At 32.5% G+C, this 16,959-nt stretch overlaps 1 protein-coding gene across 2 annotated transcripts; it reads right to left on the reverse strand.

Annotated features, from left to right (window-relative positions):
* Nucleotides 1-4,856: 4,856 nt before the first annotated feature.
* Nucleotides 4,857-16,720, reverse strand: LOC124366155 (general transcription factor IIH subunit 2). Of its 2 annotated transcripts, none has more exons than XM_046822477.1 (7): nucleotides 16,476-16,720; nucleotides 12,506-12,571; nucleotides 11,669-11,870; nucleotides 10,314-10,622; nucleotides 7,647-7,906; nucleotides 6,613-6,865; nucleotides 4,857-5,062 (listed from the first exon to the last, which is right to left on the reverse strand). In XM_046822477.1, exons 2-7 carry the CDS (start codon nucleotides 12,562-12,564, stop codon nucleotides 4,937-4,939), a joined length of 1,209 nt encoding a protein of 402 aa, XP_046678433.1. In that variant the 5' UTR covers nucleotides 12,565-12,571; nucleotides 16,476-16,720; the 3' UTR covers nucleotides 4,857-4,936. The 2 variants fall into 2 exon arrangements, with proteins under 2 accessions (XP_046678433.1, XP_046678434.1); XM_046822478.1 differs by having other exon boundaries at nucleotides 16,428-16,720.
* Nucleotides 16,721-16,959: the final 239 nt, after the last annotated feature.

Genomic DNA, 16,959 nt, shown 5'->3' on the forward strand with positions numbered 1-16,959 from the left:
TACACAGCCCTGCAAGTGATGAGTTTGATTTATCTAGTTGTCTGATGATACAACTATTATTTATGTTTGATGTTCGTAAACAGTGTTAAACTGGTGTGGGTGATGTTCAATTTCTTTCTTAGGAAAAATTGCTCTTTGGACTTCAAAATACTCCAAGTTGTGTGCTTGTACAGTGGTCTTAAAACTATTAGATGGCTTATCCAAATCACTGGAACTATTTTCTTTAGATAACGTGACGAGTTGTGAACAATCTATAACATCTAGAATAATCAATGTAAACAACAATATTATCCTGTAACGCTTACATTGACTTAAACACCCGATATTAGCATTCCAGTTGCAGTATAGATGGCAGCGCCTGCTATCAGACTTTTAAAATGTCAAAGGTTTTTTGTTACTTCATCTTAAAAATACAGCAAGGTTTGAATTATAGGGCTGAATGAATGCCAGGGATTGTTACTAGTTGATAGTGATTGAGAACTATCTTCTAGGGTTCACTAATTTGAAAGAACACAAAAGTATACACATAAAAAGAAATTTTTGATTGCACTGCAATCTTAACCAGTAGAGAGCATGCTAGTCTGTTCACTTTGAGCCCTTCTGAAAGATAATATCATTCCTACGGGAAGAGTGTGAACATCCAGTGTACGCGGTTTTACATGGTTCGCGTACTCGCCACCAGAGCCCCAACCATTGTTTTACCCATTTGTTCCTCACAAACCTGCAAATGTTCAGGGCTTGTTGGTGGTAGTCTGAACTGCTTGAATGTTTTCAAATGAAAACTTTAAAAATTAAAAATCTTTTCATGAATGTCATTTTTTTTAATGTCCAAAAATGAAACTTAAGGAACATTTAAACGATCAATACCATTCATACCATTTCACGAGTTTATCTTAAGTAACGTCTGAGATATTAAGATTTTTTGTAAAAAATCACATAGACAAGACAGAAAATGGAGTAAGATAGACAACATTTTCACAAGACATTTTTTGTTTGTTTTTCACTTTTGGAATAACTTCCTGAAGTTAGGCTGGCTACATATGGAACAACTTGTATATCTATAGAAACTGCTGGCTTGCTGAAGGGAGGGATTCATCACAGGTTTTAGGTTTGGAGGATTGTGTTAACCATTGGTATAATAGTTCCCATCTTCGTAACTGAGGGATTGCAGTCTTTTTGTAATGAGTTTACTGTTGTTGGTTTAAAACTGTTATTAACCCTAGAACTGTTAATCGACATAATTATGTCGGTTAATGCCGCTTTTGTGGTGTTAACTGTCAAAATTTTGTCGATCAAACATTCCCTCGTATAATTACTTTTTATAATATACTCCGGTAACGTATCGATATAATTCATGCACCATTGGATTCGGGAAGAAAAATGCTAAGGAACAGATGAGTTTTATTCCTCTTTGTATTATGGTTATGACGTAGCAAGCTTGTTATTTTGAACGTAAAAGAAAACGCGACGCCGTTTGTTGTGACCGCCATATTGCCGCTGCCGTTCTGTATCACTTTCGTGCCGAGCTGTGGATATTTGTAAGTTTTAATAGTTTTACGTGTGTTTTAGTGTCGTATTTAATGTGTAGTGTGTTGTTTGATGTCGTAGTAGTGTAAACATATATATTTTAGAATAAATCAATTTCTATTTACTGAAATATGTTTGAAAAATTACCGGCTTTGTGTAGGCTATGGCAAAATGACTTGGCTAAAATTCATTTCACATAGTTTGTTATTGTTTTCACTTACTAAACGTTATTTATAGCACTCTTTTAGCTCTGAAGTAAGTATTTATTTTTGGTAAATAGATAGTTTTCACAATAAAATATATATTTCCTGTAATTTCTTTGGTTATATATAATAACTGTTTGGGTTATTCTATATTTTTTCAATATCTTTAGTTATATTTATAGTTTTCTAACTACATAATATTTCCTATTACTTATAAACCATAAATTTATAAATTTTGATATAGTACAAGCTTTAGAAACTATTTTATATTTTGCTGAATGAAAATTTTTCGCAAAATTTTTGAATAATGAAATGGCAAAATTTAACTTTTTTTACTTTTCAAAAAATAATTTATGGTAATTATTTCATTACTACTGTATATTCTATTTTATTCTAAGTAATAAAATATGCAAAATAACATGTATTCATAGATAAATGTATTAGCAAAACTTGTTTTACCAAAGTCTTACGTGTACACCCGATTTTCAGAATTTATACGCATCGCTGCTTTTTGTTCTATAGCTTTATGATGCTTTCATAAATGTGTATAATGTTTATGTTTTTCTGAAACTAGATAAAATTTGACACAGAATGGCTATCTCACTTATAAATATTTCTCACTATAACTTCATTTGCTAGGTATGGTCCCCCCCAAATTTAAGAAATATTTTTCGTAAATTTTATATTTGATTAAAAAAAGTGTTTATTAGAAAATTTTTGATGGTTAATTTTACAATATAGTGCAATTCTACGTTTAATTCTGAACACAAAAATATATACTCTTATTTATATTGCTTTTATTTTATATTTTTAATAATTTTTTTAAAAAAAACCTTGCGCGAAGCTCCAAAACAGCCCGACACTACAGGATGAAATGACCGCCAGTTCTAGGGTTAAATCTGTGATTTTGTAGCTTGCAGCATGTAGGGAGACTGGTTTATCTTTGTAGCCTATACATCTTGTTTTGTACCCATTCTTCCTTGTTCTTAGACTATTTGTTGTGCAGGATAATGTTGGTAGATGAAATTTTCCAAAACTAAAAAAATTGTGTCCTAAAATAGTCTTTATGCAGGTGAGGGAATATGCCATATCGTTTTGTGCATATGCCATTTCAAAAAACTATCTATTGAACGAAAGTTGAACAAAGAACTGAACTGTCAAACGAAAATTTAGTGTACAAAACCATAATTGGGTTTAAAAACGATATAGTATGTAAAGCTTACACAAAGACATTGATGGATTAGACTTTTATAAATTTCATACAAATCATATATAGGTTTAAATTGCATTCCATCCTAAATTAAATTGAGTTCTTCGTACATTGTGAATGATAATTTTTAGAGAAATGCAGTTTGATATACATTTTGTAAAGAACATAGTAAGTTACCTATAAATAATAAAGAGAATAAATTTAATTAGAACAGTAGATTTGTAGAAAATTTAAATTTTATAAATATTAACCCTTTCCGCTCGGATGGGCAGCAGTGCTGACCAAATATGGCTTCTCGTAGGCTCGTATTATTTTAGCGCGTACTGTCCACTCAGATCGGATGGGCAGCGGTGCTGTCCACTATGGCGCCTGCGTGCACACAGCAGCCATGTCATTGTTGCGTCCCCACCAGCTCGGACTTATTTTCGCCGCGTCATTGATACTGTGCCTTTTAAAAAGTTAAATGGATTTAAAGGTCCAAAGGTAAATAATAATGTAGTCGAAAAGTATTACAATGGAAATGTTATATTTCTATAAACTAACATGAGTTACAATGAGTATTAATAATGTGACAGTAAATAATTATAACATGATAAAAAATAAAATTTAACTGCTTATTATTGTTCCGAATACAAATTTAACTGCAGGTTAGTTGTCATCTTGTTGTTGAAATATCTGAGATGAATGGTACTTTTCAAAACAAACACCGATGTGAAGACCGGGCTCATTTTCACAAGTTTTGCAATAAAACTTCACTCTTCACCTACACACGACGAAATTCTTCACTTTTCTGCCTTCAAGAGGATATGGTAGATGAAGTTTCCCATTTTGTCGGGAAATGTCTTGCAATTGATGGGATGGTCTTCCTTTTTTATTTATGTTCCTTACATCGCCAACAAGCTCTAATACCACTAATTAATAATAATACCAGTAAAACCAGGTATTAATACTGATATATTTACACTTTTATTTACAGTTATATTTACACTGATATCTACAAAACTTCATTTCCACTAATATTTAATAAAATTGCACAATACTAAGAATAATAAACAATCCGTTCTAATAATGCGTGTAGATTAACTCACTAGTGACAATGTGGTTAAAAGCGCGCTAAAACGAAAGCCTAGAATGCAATATTGACCAGATGATCAATTTCCAAGCTTTGTAATGAAACAGCTGATTGATCTTAATGCGTTGTATTATAAAAAAATACGTCAGAATAAAAAAGAGTTTATAACTTGTGGTCAACGCTGCTGTCCATCCGAGCGCTAGTAGGATTATTCAACGGACAGCACAGCTGACCATCCGATCTCTGAGGACGGCAACTCTAAAAATAAATGCGCGCGCTAGAGGAAATGGCGGTGGCCAACACTGCTGCCCATCCGATCTCTGTGGACATTCTAACATTACCGCTCCGAGCGGAAAGGGTTAATAAAAATGGTGATACAACAATTTTAACGTGGTGCCTTGATATTATTACAGTTAAAACTAAGGATGTTTTATAAATTTAGTCAGATATGCATATTTCAAACAAAAATGCAGATGAAACTTACCTTGACATAGTCCACAGACATTAAGTCATTTACGGTGTACTTATTTTTGTTAAATTTTGTTAATATTTTTATTTCGAACGATAGTGTCTTAAGATAATGTGTTATAGTTTCTAATTAATATCAAAATTAAGGACAAGTTACTATACAGTTTATGGAGAATTACCCATCTCCACCCCATGTGTTCCGTCCTTTTAGTAAACAGTATACTTAAAATATGTGCCTACTAAGTAAAAAAATCTGTCTGGATGGTCTCAAACTTAACGCTTCCATTGAATACCAAAATCAAAATCTTGAGATAGTCACACTAGTTTATTCTATTCTATATATAAAGGAGAGTGTAAAAAATAGCCAATACAAATGTTAACCTCGTAAATAAAAAAAAGTTTAATACTAAGAAAAGGTACAATAGTACTTGGTACTAAATACACTAATTTGTACTTCTATCTTCCTTGCTGAAGGAATGTGGACTGATGCGTCGCACAGCCAGGACATGTGTGGAGAGTGTCATGTATAAACATGTCGCACTCGAGACAGAACACGCGATGACATGTCCCACAGCTGTACACCTGACACATAACATACGTTTGATTAGCAACATTTACAAAAAGAAAGGGTTAAGTTTGATTCATAGTTGAAATGATCAGAACAAAGTACCTCACACAACAGCTGACTTATTACTACTACTTCTGAAAACCTTTGAAATAGCACTTCCAGTTTTGTTTGGGAAGAGATAAACCTTTACTCTGTATTAGCGTCACGCAAACACACAAACTACAAGTTTATTGGATTCATTCGAACATAATTTCGTAAAAGAATTTATCAACCGCTCAGTACGATGCTACCACTTTAAAATGGCCCAAACAAATGGCCATATTGTACAATGTGACAGAGGCACTTAGAGGGTTAATGATGCAAAATAATATCAGCTAAAGTTGTAGTTTTGTCTATTTCATACACCAAATTACATTTGAAGACAAGGTGGTTTGGTTAATATTATATCCCACACATTTCTTGGGGCAGTTTGTGTAATTCTATACTTTCCAGTTGTCTGTTTGGTACATTTGTTAGACTACATGGGATAACCTTTTCTCTGCTTAACTAAGCTGGCAGAGTTAACAAAAAGAAAAAAGCTGTATATTATTAGATGCAGGTTGCCCAGTTGTTTTTGTAGTGAAACTTTGATAAATCAAAGCTGAAAGGACCAATTAAAAAAATTCAGACTAATTAAAAGATTTTGAATTATGGAGACCGTTACATGGTGGATTTCAAGGGATCGGGAGAAGATTGAACTGTCAAAAGTTTCAAACATACAGGGCTCCATATATGCATTTGCAAAAGCCCACACTTGAATGACTGATGTGTCTATGTATTGTTTGACCTGTTTATTTGTATTTAAAATACAAGTAATTTAATCTAATTTAATAATAACCAAAGAATATCAAAAACAGGAAACAAAAAGTTTTTTAGCGTATAAAGGAACTATATTTAATAGTTATAATCACGACAATAAGAACTACACTAGGTAACTACAAGCAATAGTAAGAGATGGAACTTCTGATGTGAATATTATTTTGCACTAATTTCTAGTGACAATATTGTTTAGGTGGGAATCAGTGCACAGACATCGTAGGTTAGCTACTCTTCCACCGAGTACAGACGATAGCAAAATAATACTTGGAACATTTCGAATCCTGTTGTACACACTGTCCTAATTTATTCTAAATACAAAAGGACCACAGCTTTTTTTCTGGTAATTGTGTTCTTATAAATATTATCAGACTACAAAATAAATAAACACGGTTATTAAAAATACAGAAATCTGGAACTTTGCCACTGTTTTTATGTGATTTATAAAAGGACATTCTTGTTTTAACAGTAATACAATTTATTAGCAAACACATGTTCTTTAGAAAGATTAAAAAAAAGTAATGTCAGATGAGGAGGGGAGCACTGCCTTTAAATAGATAATGGTTAACAATAGATCAAAATGCAGTTGCAGTAAGATCATGATGACCACAAAAGTTTGTTGTTTGAATTGCCTTATTGCATCCAAGATTACAAATTTGTAATACAGTTACTACATGAAATTAAATTGCTGAATTTATATGATACTTACATATTTCTCGTTGTCACCGAAACGAACACGGCAAGAGTAGCAGTACCGCTGGTCGGTGCTGTGTAAGTCCAACTGGACAAAGGCCTGGACAGGGAACAGGTGGTGGTAGGAACGGGCCAAGTGAGGGGCCGAGACCAGAGTCAGCCCACACACCCTGCACTCTGTGGGCAGTTCACAGTACTTGCTGCGGCACTGTGGGCAGAAGTAGCCCCCACTCTTCAACTTACTGGCGTCCGATGTGCTGTCAATATGGCTGCAACAGTACAAATACCACTAAATACATCATATTATTAACAAATGCACTTCACTGGGAAAAACAATCACTGACTGCATTTCCAGTAATCGGTAAACTGTACATGTTTATTTGTTTTGTACATATTAAACTTACCACTACAAAATCATGCTACCTACAAGAACAACGTGTGGTACTTGGTAAAGTTACATGCATACCCACTGTTAGGTTTAACCAATGTTTTAATATGAAAAAAAAAACATTTGCAGAGAGAAAACTTTATAAAATTTTAATTCACCATTCAGTGTACATACTGTACTGTGCAACTATGAATTCAGTTAAACTTAATTCCTTCACGGTTTTTTACGTACTATTACATTCACGATTGTGCAAATGTGTTACTGACTTAATACTACGGATCGTTATGATGTTCTTGTTTAATTTTGTTGTGTGCCGTAATATTGCGTAAGAAGCATTTCTGTGTGACACACAAGTAGTTCTGGTATTTTCTAAAACATGTCAGCGTTTCCTTGGTCCTCTGTCATGAGTGTTTGCACCTTGATGAGTTTGCTGTAGTTGCACAGTGCAGACTGCTACCGCATGTTGTTGCACATCACCCGTCTCAGAGTATTTTATGGTTTAATTTCTAGTATTTATTGTACCATGGAAATACCCGACGCACAAATAGACGATTGGCTTTGTTCATGTAATGATGACATGGACATGGATAGTGAAAAGACTTAGTGGGCGATATATATTACTCACTAAAACATTACATATTTGATCTGAAAGTGGGACTGACCACATGCACATGGTGAGCGAAGAGCTGCGCCCCTCTGTCATCTCATGGTGGGGGAAGCCCATCTTGACGAGGCTGGCCTCTTGGCTGCCAGCCGCGGCGGAGGGAGGGGGCTCCACGTGCTGATACAACAGGTCACGGAAGTGTCTATCATCCAGGACCACACTGTAGGTGCCACCAGTCTCTCGACAGAGAGCGCTGCACACTCGCACCTCTGCTGCCAGTCCAATCACTGACACTCTCACATTGTGTGATTTCAGCAACTGTAAAATTATTTCAGTGTAGAGAGCACTTCAGTCTGTTCATTAAATATATATAATATAATATAATAAATATATAATTGCTCCATAAGTTATCTGAAGCAGTTGTAGACTTCATAGAATACATTACATTAGAACCGTCTTAACATACCAGAAAATAAATATAAAAGGGCTATCCAGAGAGTAGATTTTGATATAAATTTCCAAGTGACACTAAAATACTATTTTTCAACATAGTCACTAAACAATTATTATAGTGGTGAAGTAGTTTTGAAATTCCAGTGTTATAAAATTCTGCTGCCTGAAACTTCAATCAGGCAGTAACACCCTCCCATGTTGTCATCAAAGTGCTGCGTCACAAACTAGGTCTTCATTGTGTTTTACCCAAGTCTAGTCTCCTGTAAGGATTCAATCGAGCAGCGTTACCTTATTTTTTTAAGTGTCCAAAAATGTCAATGAAGCAGCTTTACACAGATTTTTATAGGTTTCTGTAATTTTTGGTACTTATCTTGCATAAAATCTAACTTCTGTGTAACAATTTCAAGAAAAAACTTCTTGAAATTTGAGGAAAACTAAGTGAAAGTTTTGCTATTGTGAATCTGCGGTCTTCTTTAATCTTCTCATCGCCTTTAGAGACAATTTCATCAGTCATGATGCTTGGCTGTCTACTTCATTCATCATCATGCACATTAGTTCGTCCATTTTTAAACTTAATACACCAATGACTCACTTCTCCTTCAGTAATCACATCGTTTCCACTTCACAGAGTTGGCGATAAATCTCAATTAGTTTACTGTGCTTAGCCAAAAACCATATTACCCACTACCGCACTTAACAACTCACGGGATTCTCAATTGCATCACACATTTTAAACTGATATTGTAAAACAACAAGGAGGAACAATAATCTCTCACTAGTACGGCTGGATAACCACTGAACGGAGAAACGCCCTAACATCAAAATGCCGCGACAGTCTCGCCCCTAGCGGCTACTGAGCAAAACATAATCTACTTCCTGGATGGCCCTCGTATTACTATGCTCCAATTTACAATATTTGTAATGTTCTTATACAGTGTTACAAAGAAGGAAGAGAGTTAACTCTTTGAGTGCGGCATATTTGGGGGGTGGTGTACTGAAAAGTGCCGGGTATTTTTCCAGTGAGTGTACGGAAAAGTGCCAGCGCCTATTTTAGCAAATTTGTAAGCGTTTTTAAAAAAATTCATAGTTTGGTTATTTATTTAACTATCAACCTAATTTAACTGCCATGGAACTATATCTAGTAATAAAAAAATTTACTTATCAAAGATATTTTTCCAAATTTTTTTGTTTTTCCATTTTCACACTCAATAATGTCAATGAAAAAAAATACAAGACTTGTAAATATGTATAAAAACTGAGCACTCTATGTATATAAGAGCATTTAATTATGAATAACTGTACACATTTTCACTTCAAAATCTTTAAAATTAACATTGTTATGTCACTTTTACCGCACCAATGTAAAATTGTATTTATCAGCCGTGACAACAAAGAATGTTCAAAACTGTGATTATTTTTATTATAAATATAATATATATATACAGTATATATATATATATATATATATATTTTTTTTTCCCTCAAATAGGAGTTAGCATATAAATTTGTGTACTTTACAAACATATCTAATATTACTGAGGTGATATAATCTGGATCATCATCGGTATTGTCTCCAAATAAACCACTTTCACTACTATCACTGTCTTCTGAACACACCCTGACATTGCTTACAAAACTATCGTCAAGGAACTCTTCATCAATAACTCTTCCTATTGCATTTTCACTTAGAGGGGATCTAGAACGATCCATAATGACATAAACAAGGATAATAAACTGTTATATAAACATATAACTAATGTATACACATAAAATAATACTAAAAATAATCTCAAAGTACAATTCCGCAACGCGAATTACAGTGAACTGGAACACTATGTCATGAGGATCAGCTGTCAATGCTATATCTAGATCATTCGTCATCTTTGTTAACATAAATCGTTCCAAAGACAACTAAATCGATATATTATGAAAACAACAACTCTTTATGAACAAATATAAACTATAATTAAGTCAAAATATTAGTATTTGGATTTTTTACGAATATTTTTCCGAACGTCCGGTAAAATCAGACGTTGGCACTTTTTGGCCGACTTTCGACGTCCGACAGAATCGGACGTTGGCACTTTTCAGACATCATTTTGACGTCCGATAGAATCGGACGTTGGCACTCAAAGGGTTAATATACACTTTAATTCAAACATTTTCTTACAACAAAAATTTCTTTAGTTCGAATACAGTGCAAAATAGCTTGTACCAAATTTTGTAACATATTAATATTATCTTGCTGCATTGCTATAGAAAGAAAAAGTACCACGATAGTCTGGTTGATGTCACCGGGATCACATGTGGTCAGACTGCCCAGTATTATCAGAACCTCTCGGCTAGCATGCGACGGCAACATCTTGAGTGACGATGCTGCCAACTCAAGGGCGTTCTGCAGGGACGGCTCCCCACTACACTGTGATGGTTGGCTGAACTGTGCCTGGAGTACATTCAGGTGTTTGCGAGCATTGCCAGCGAGTTCTGACACCTTGTCTGCTCGTTTGTTGCGGGTCGAGATCATACCCATCTGACTGATAGGATTCTGGTCGAAGAACTCCTCAATGAAACCCTCCAACAGCTACAACAGAATTACTACTTTGTGGACATCAAACACATTTATAATTCTAATATAACTCTTTATACTCTAAATTTTTCATACCCGTTTCCTCCTCAGCTTGTATTTAGTTTGTAATATTTTCAACATCAAATAACAATTTAGTGTACAATTATCTTCAAATGCACATAAAGTTTCATTTAATCTTTTAATGGACGACTTATTCTTCTGCATCATTAGTGCACTTTGTTAAAAAAGTAGATGTTTAAACTAAATTTACTCAGCTTTATAATATTATAAAATTTATTTATGTTCATACTTATGGATATAAAACAATTATATAACCCTACCAATAAGTGTATTACTCAAAATCTTGACTTAATAATGACATCTGTCGTACCTTAATACAACAGAAATGTACAACAGATATTAGCAGGAATACAGTAAAATCCATTGTTCATGTCATGAGTAAAGGAAGAATGAAGAACACTAATCAAGGACATTGCATCACTTGTGTATCGCAGTCTTTAGTTTTAAATTATGTTAACTATCAATGCATACAATATAAATTGTAAGTTTATGAAAACAATATGCGAGAAGAAAAGTACTGGCATTACTAAAAAATGTAAAAGACATGGATTCAAGATAACCAGTCTAATAATAAAATACTCACTGCAGTATCACTTTACATTACAAGTCGTTAAACAAGCCATAGAAACAAATCAATAAATTTTAGAAGACACTCACCAGTACAACACCAATAACATAGATTGTACAGAATGGTTAATAAAACACAGCTACAGACCTTTGAAGAATTTGTCACCTGGAAGAACATATAGAAATTTTTTTTCTTACAATTATCAAAACCTTTCCTTCTTATTCATGTATAACGCAAATTCTATATTCCATGTTCACAAATAAGGCTCACTGATTTTTAATTACTTGCTGAAGATAGCTTCAAGGCTCCGCTAGGTTATAATATTTTTGTATAGTATCTGTGTTACTGTACATTTGAACTAAGAGATCTAGCTTTTCATTGAATCTTTTACATCATCAGTCAGCTCAAGTACCTTATTTGTGCACAGCTGTCTCGTTGGCTTCAGATCCTGATCGAGCATGGCTTCTGATGAGTCGATGATGAGGTAGAGATGTCTCATCATGCCCAGCTTGGTGTGACCCTTTCTTTCGGCCTGGCGTTTGCGCTTAGCCCTCTGGATGATGTCTGCCACAGACGCTTCCAACAAGCCATCGTCGTCCTCTTGAAGCGCTTCCCTTCAAATTAAAATACCAGTAAATAATAAATTTAAGAAAAAAGTTGATTTGTAAATTAATAGGTATTGGTAAATCAGGTAAGCTACGTTAAAATGAAGGAAACATCATTCCAACAATAAACATGTTTCCGGAATTATTGCAACCTAAATCGTGGCTCTTTGATTCCATCTAGTCTTCTTAACACATTTCCTACAACAGTTAGTTTTACTTGCCTTTGTATGTTTTAATAATATTATTAGAAAATCATAATTTTACTGCATTAAAATGTCTAAGTATTGGAAGAAAGTGTATGGGCTTTGCAATTTTATGAAAAATATTATATTTTTTGCATCTTAGATAGTACTCAAACGATTATATTAAATGTAATGACAAGATATTTTACCGTACAATGTTATAATTTTGTCTACTTAAAATTACGCAACTGTGCGCTTGATGAGGTACGCTACATTATGAGGTATTTCTATAAGTGCAGGCTCCTGTTACACAAACCACAGACAAAGCAGATTCTGTAAGACGAAGTATTAGAGCCTTTTTTAGTTCTTTAATCTTAAAATTACTAGGTAGAACATTTCTTACTGCCTTTGAATAAATTGGCAGGGTAAACTTCAACCTGAATACAAGTTACTTTGCCTTACCAAGTCTTCTCGTAGCCAGTTTCCCAGCGGTATTCTTTGCCATCTTCATCTTCTGCCATTGTACTGCTAGAATAAAAAACATTAACAAATTATTTACTGCTTAAAGATTTCATCAAAACTAAGCAGTATTAGATTGTTAAATAGAGTAAACAAGCAGTATGATTATAGAAAGATTAAAGAAAGGATGCAGTGAAGCTTGTGTGAACACCGATAAAAAAACACTGAATAGTTTAATAATACACCGATAGCTAACACAAGATAGTGCTATATTGTGTACAAAATAGCAAATTGAAATTGAAAAATCATAAATGCTAAAATATGTTCATGAAAGTGGTACCAATTGGTGAGGAGCAGAGATAAAAATATTTATCACTCAATCACATCAGTTAACTTTCACCTCCAGAATAAACTACCGTACCCTGGCTTGGAAGGGTAACAGGATTTTGGATATTTGCCCATGATTATATGATATAAAAAATAGAACACTGCGAGAACTGGGGTTGATCCTTCGCTTGTTGGCTTTTTTGTTTTGTGATGCCAGTGTTAAATTTATGTTTGTAAGTGTAATGTATGAGATTCTTCTTGTTACAGTAATTTATTATAACTCTTATTGTGTACGATTTTTACATATCGAAGTTGAATATTGTATGGAATTGTTCAATAAAACAACTGAAAATCGAGCGTAGGCCACTTATTAAAGTCTACCCCAATTCTGTCATTTCAGTATATATTTTGATAACCCACCTTGTGATCGCAATGTCAGTATACAAAAACATTTATAAATTAATTGTTAAAAAAATTAAACTAACAAATTTTACATTTGCACTACACTAAAATGATAGCAAAAATAGATCTTTCTATTAAAATTGTGAATTAAAATTTATAAAGTATTTTAAAATTATACAATCAAATGGATAATCAGTTGAGTTGCAATTTGATATGCTTCTATATGTAAACCATGATTTTATTAGGAAGTAACTATGCAGTTCATAGTTGAATAAAACTGATAATGTTGTTTGAGTTTAAAGATTACTTTTATTATTTTCTTTACATGTATCTACTTGTTTCTTCTACATTAGTTTTTTTTTTATTTGATGTTACATCTATTTATTTTGACTATTTTATTAGTAACTTAATCCTGAGTAAACTTTTTCATTAAATTCATATCAATTTATAAAAGAATCCCATGTCTTATTTATGTAGTAGGTCTTATTGATAAATTATTTATATTTGATGTGGTCTTTCATTTTTAACTATACTTTGGAAAAAGTGTTCATATAAACAATTACTTGTTTTTATTTACATACCTCTCATAAATACAAAGTCAACAAATACAAAAAAGTTTAGACCAGTTATTTTTAATATATATACAGTATAAAAAATTAATATTTCCCACAATTATTACATTCTGAATTATTAATCTAGTACATTTCATACTCAAATACATTGATAATTAATTCAGTTCCGATAATTGCAATTTTATATGTTACAACACAATTTTTCAAGGACTGAAATTACCCTCTTCTTTAGGTGCCTAAAAACCTTAATACATCATAAGATTACACATGCATAAAAAAAACAGCCAAGAAAACTTATTATCAATTTTTATAATTTTTTTTCTGAGTTGTAAAATTTAAGTTTTCAATATTTTGATTTTTTGTTCTAAAATAGACTACATTTAGCCTTGTTATAAATACAATGTTTTTCAAATGTTTGTAGCCCACTAAGGCGATCTAAAATCACCTTTTCACAATATTCCTGACTATGTATATGTCACTATTACCATGAATTTTAGTAAGGAAAGAATTCGGGTAGGGTAAGATAAGCGGACCCGGTTTTTTATATCAAAATTGGCAAACGATATTACTTAATCATAACCATGGATATAATTAATCGATACTGATTAATTATTTTGAACAATTAAGTTTACTTAAATAATCTACATCAACAGCTGTAAACACTTTCAAATAATACTCGTAATGTAATTTATTTCAATTATATATGAGTAACATTTGATTATTAAAAATTACGGTATTTATTTACAATACCGTGACCATGAAAAATGGACTTTTTTTTCATGGGTTGGGCATTTATAGCCAAGTGTTATTATCACAGGTGCATATAAACTGGGGGGAAAGTATATCATTGTATTATATTGATGCCTTTCGGGCATTATTGCATTAAAGATGGAAAATAACCGACAAAATTTTGTCGAACAACACTTGGAGGGTTAAGGATCAGGGGCATCACGTGATCTGGGATTCGACTTTTGCAAGCTCGAGTTAATTTTTTTTCTAAAAGAGCAAGCAGTGCGCAGCGGGCAGGCATCGTTGACAGGATTAACGTCATCATTTCAGTAAAATTGCCAGAGGTACTGTCAAAAACAGAGTTTTCAGAGGATTTCAAAAAATCGTAACTCCTTTGATTTTCGTTGCCGACGAATTTTTTCTTCACTATTGTTTTCAGGAGAAATTGTAGTTTTCAGGAAAAAAAAATGAACATACCTTTCCATGGTCACGATTTTGTAAATTGATACCAAAATTACTGTCAATTTTAGAAAACTAAATGACATTGCTTTAAAAGATGATAAGACATGTTTTTTGTGACTTCAACATGTTGGACTCGTACCGAAAAACCCATTAAGATATGTGAAATTTGTGGGAAAGAAACAACTGTAACTGTGAGACAAGCAAATATGGTCGTCTTCAATTTTCCTAATTTTGGTTATAATAATTTGTTTGATCACTGTAACTTAAATACTAAATTCATATTTTAATTTAAAACATATGATTGTTATTGAGGACTATAGATACTTTTATATCCATTGATAGTCTAGGATTTGAGATGCGAATATTAGATATAAGATTTGATTACATTCTTCGATATAAGAAACTGGGTCCATTTGTCGTACCCTACCCAAGAATTCAAACATACTGAAAAAAATAATAATAGCAAACCCAAATTTAATTTAATACTCACTGAACATTACAAAAGTAAGGGACTGAGAGGGAATTGGATACGATTGTGGTGGTGGCCACTTATTATACTACAACAGCGTCTTTTAAAGCTCTAATAAATTTGAAACATTTTGGCTATTTTCGACTTTCGATATATTCCTATCACTTTTTATTGTATAGTCTACAACAGTTTTATAACTTTGACAACTTAGGCCTACAAAGAAAAACTTGAAATAGACCTATTTACATTAAAGATTAAGTGCAGAGGTTTTTATATAGCTTATTACAATCATCGACACTTTATATATTAAATAACATAACTATCAATCGATATCAACGTATCTAAAATACTAAATTAAAGTCACATGTTTCAAACTAAATAATAGAAATAGTTTAAACAATTATATAATGTCATAAATAATAAAGGAACCACAACCATTAATCAAACGATAAAATTAACTTAAGACAGGTCACAGGATAAATGTCACTTAAATAATAAAGTAAACATCTTAAACCGCAAAAGGCAAGTTAAATAATCTTTTATTGTTATTTTATTTACTTCTCTAACGGTAACTACTATCTTATTTTACTCTAAAGCAGTTACTTATAGAACAAATTCTATTTAGAATATGAAATTCTGTGTACAATTGGTACAGATGATTTAATTATTGTTCAATTACTGCTGGTTGATTATATCAATGTGTGTAATAATTTAAATATCAGTTGATAATTTCGATATCAAAACCGGATTCGCTTATCTCTATCCAGGATATATTTTACCCATCACAGTATTCACTAGTTTATTGTAAACAAAATGGTAGGCCTACGAAATTTAGTTTTACAGTAAACCATGATTTTTTTATATATCGCCTATTTTATCCTGCCAGTTAGAGAAAAACCAACTCTTAGTTCTAGTTTTGATTCATTACAAAAATTAATATGCTATGCGTTAACTGCACATATACTAGCCAACTTATAAGTTTTCATGAAAATCTAGCAAAATGTATTATTACTTTGGGATTGGAAGCTGTTTACTTCTGTGGAGGCACAATAACCAAATTACGAAACTCACAACATAAAAGATACACTCTTAACCATTTCGCAACATAATATTTGTCCACTAATCACTATTCATTTAAACTTTACTACGCTAAAACTACCTACAAATCTCCATTACTCACTAAACCAAACGTATGTTAACCAACAACAAACAAATAGAAATGAAATTATTTAAAAATGAAAACAGATGAACTGAACTAAGTTCTAGCAGTGTTGCCACAACAATATGACGTGTTGTTAAAAAACAATTGTATAATAACTTTAAATTTTGGGATTTATAAACGATTTCATAGGTTAAATTGAATTGAAATTGCAATAAGTATTTAGTACTAAACTTTTGTTATTATATGATGAAATTTAAACTAAATATTTTAGTGAATCTGTATTCAACTGCTCATTTTGTTTAGTTGGCTCTTTGTTTCAAGTGTATAAAGAGAC

Source organism: Homalodisca vitripennis, chromosome 7 (assembly GCF_021130785.1).
Source record: "Homalodisca vitripennis isolate AUS2020 chromosome 7, UT_GWSS_2.1, whole genome shotgun sequence".
In the NCBI taxonomy this organism is placed as follows: domain Eukaryota; kingdom Metazoa; phylum Arthropoda; class Insecta; order Hemiptera; family Cicadellidae; genus Homalodisca; species Homalodisca vitripennis.

Excerpts from the sequence above, each read along its gene's own strand:
- LOC124366155 (XM_046822477.1), bottom strand. The coding sequence starts at position 12,564 with ATGGCAGAAGATGAAGATGGCAAAGAATACCGCTGGGAAACTGGCTAC. Across the intron at positions 10,623-11,668 it reads GACAGCTGTGCACAAATAAG|CTGTTGGAGGGTTTCATTGA; the intron begins GTACTTGAGCTG and ends ATTCTGTTGTAG. Across the intron at positions 6,866-7,646 it reads TCGCTCACCATGTGCATGTG|CCATATTGACAGCACATCGG; the intron begins GTCAGTCCCACT and ends GTACTGTTGCAG.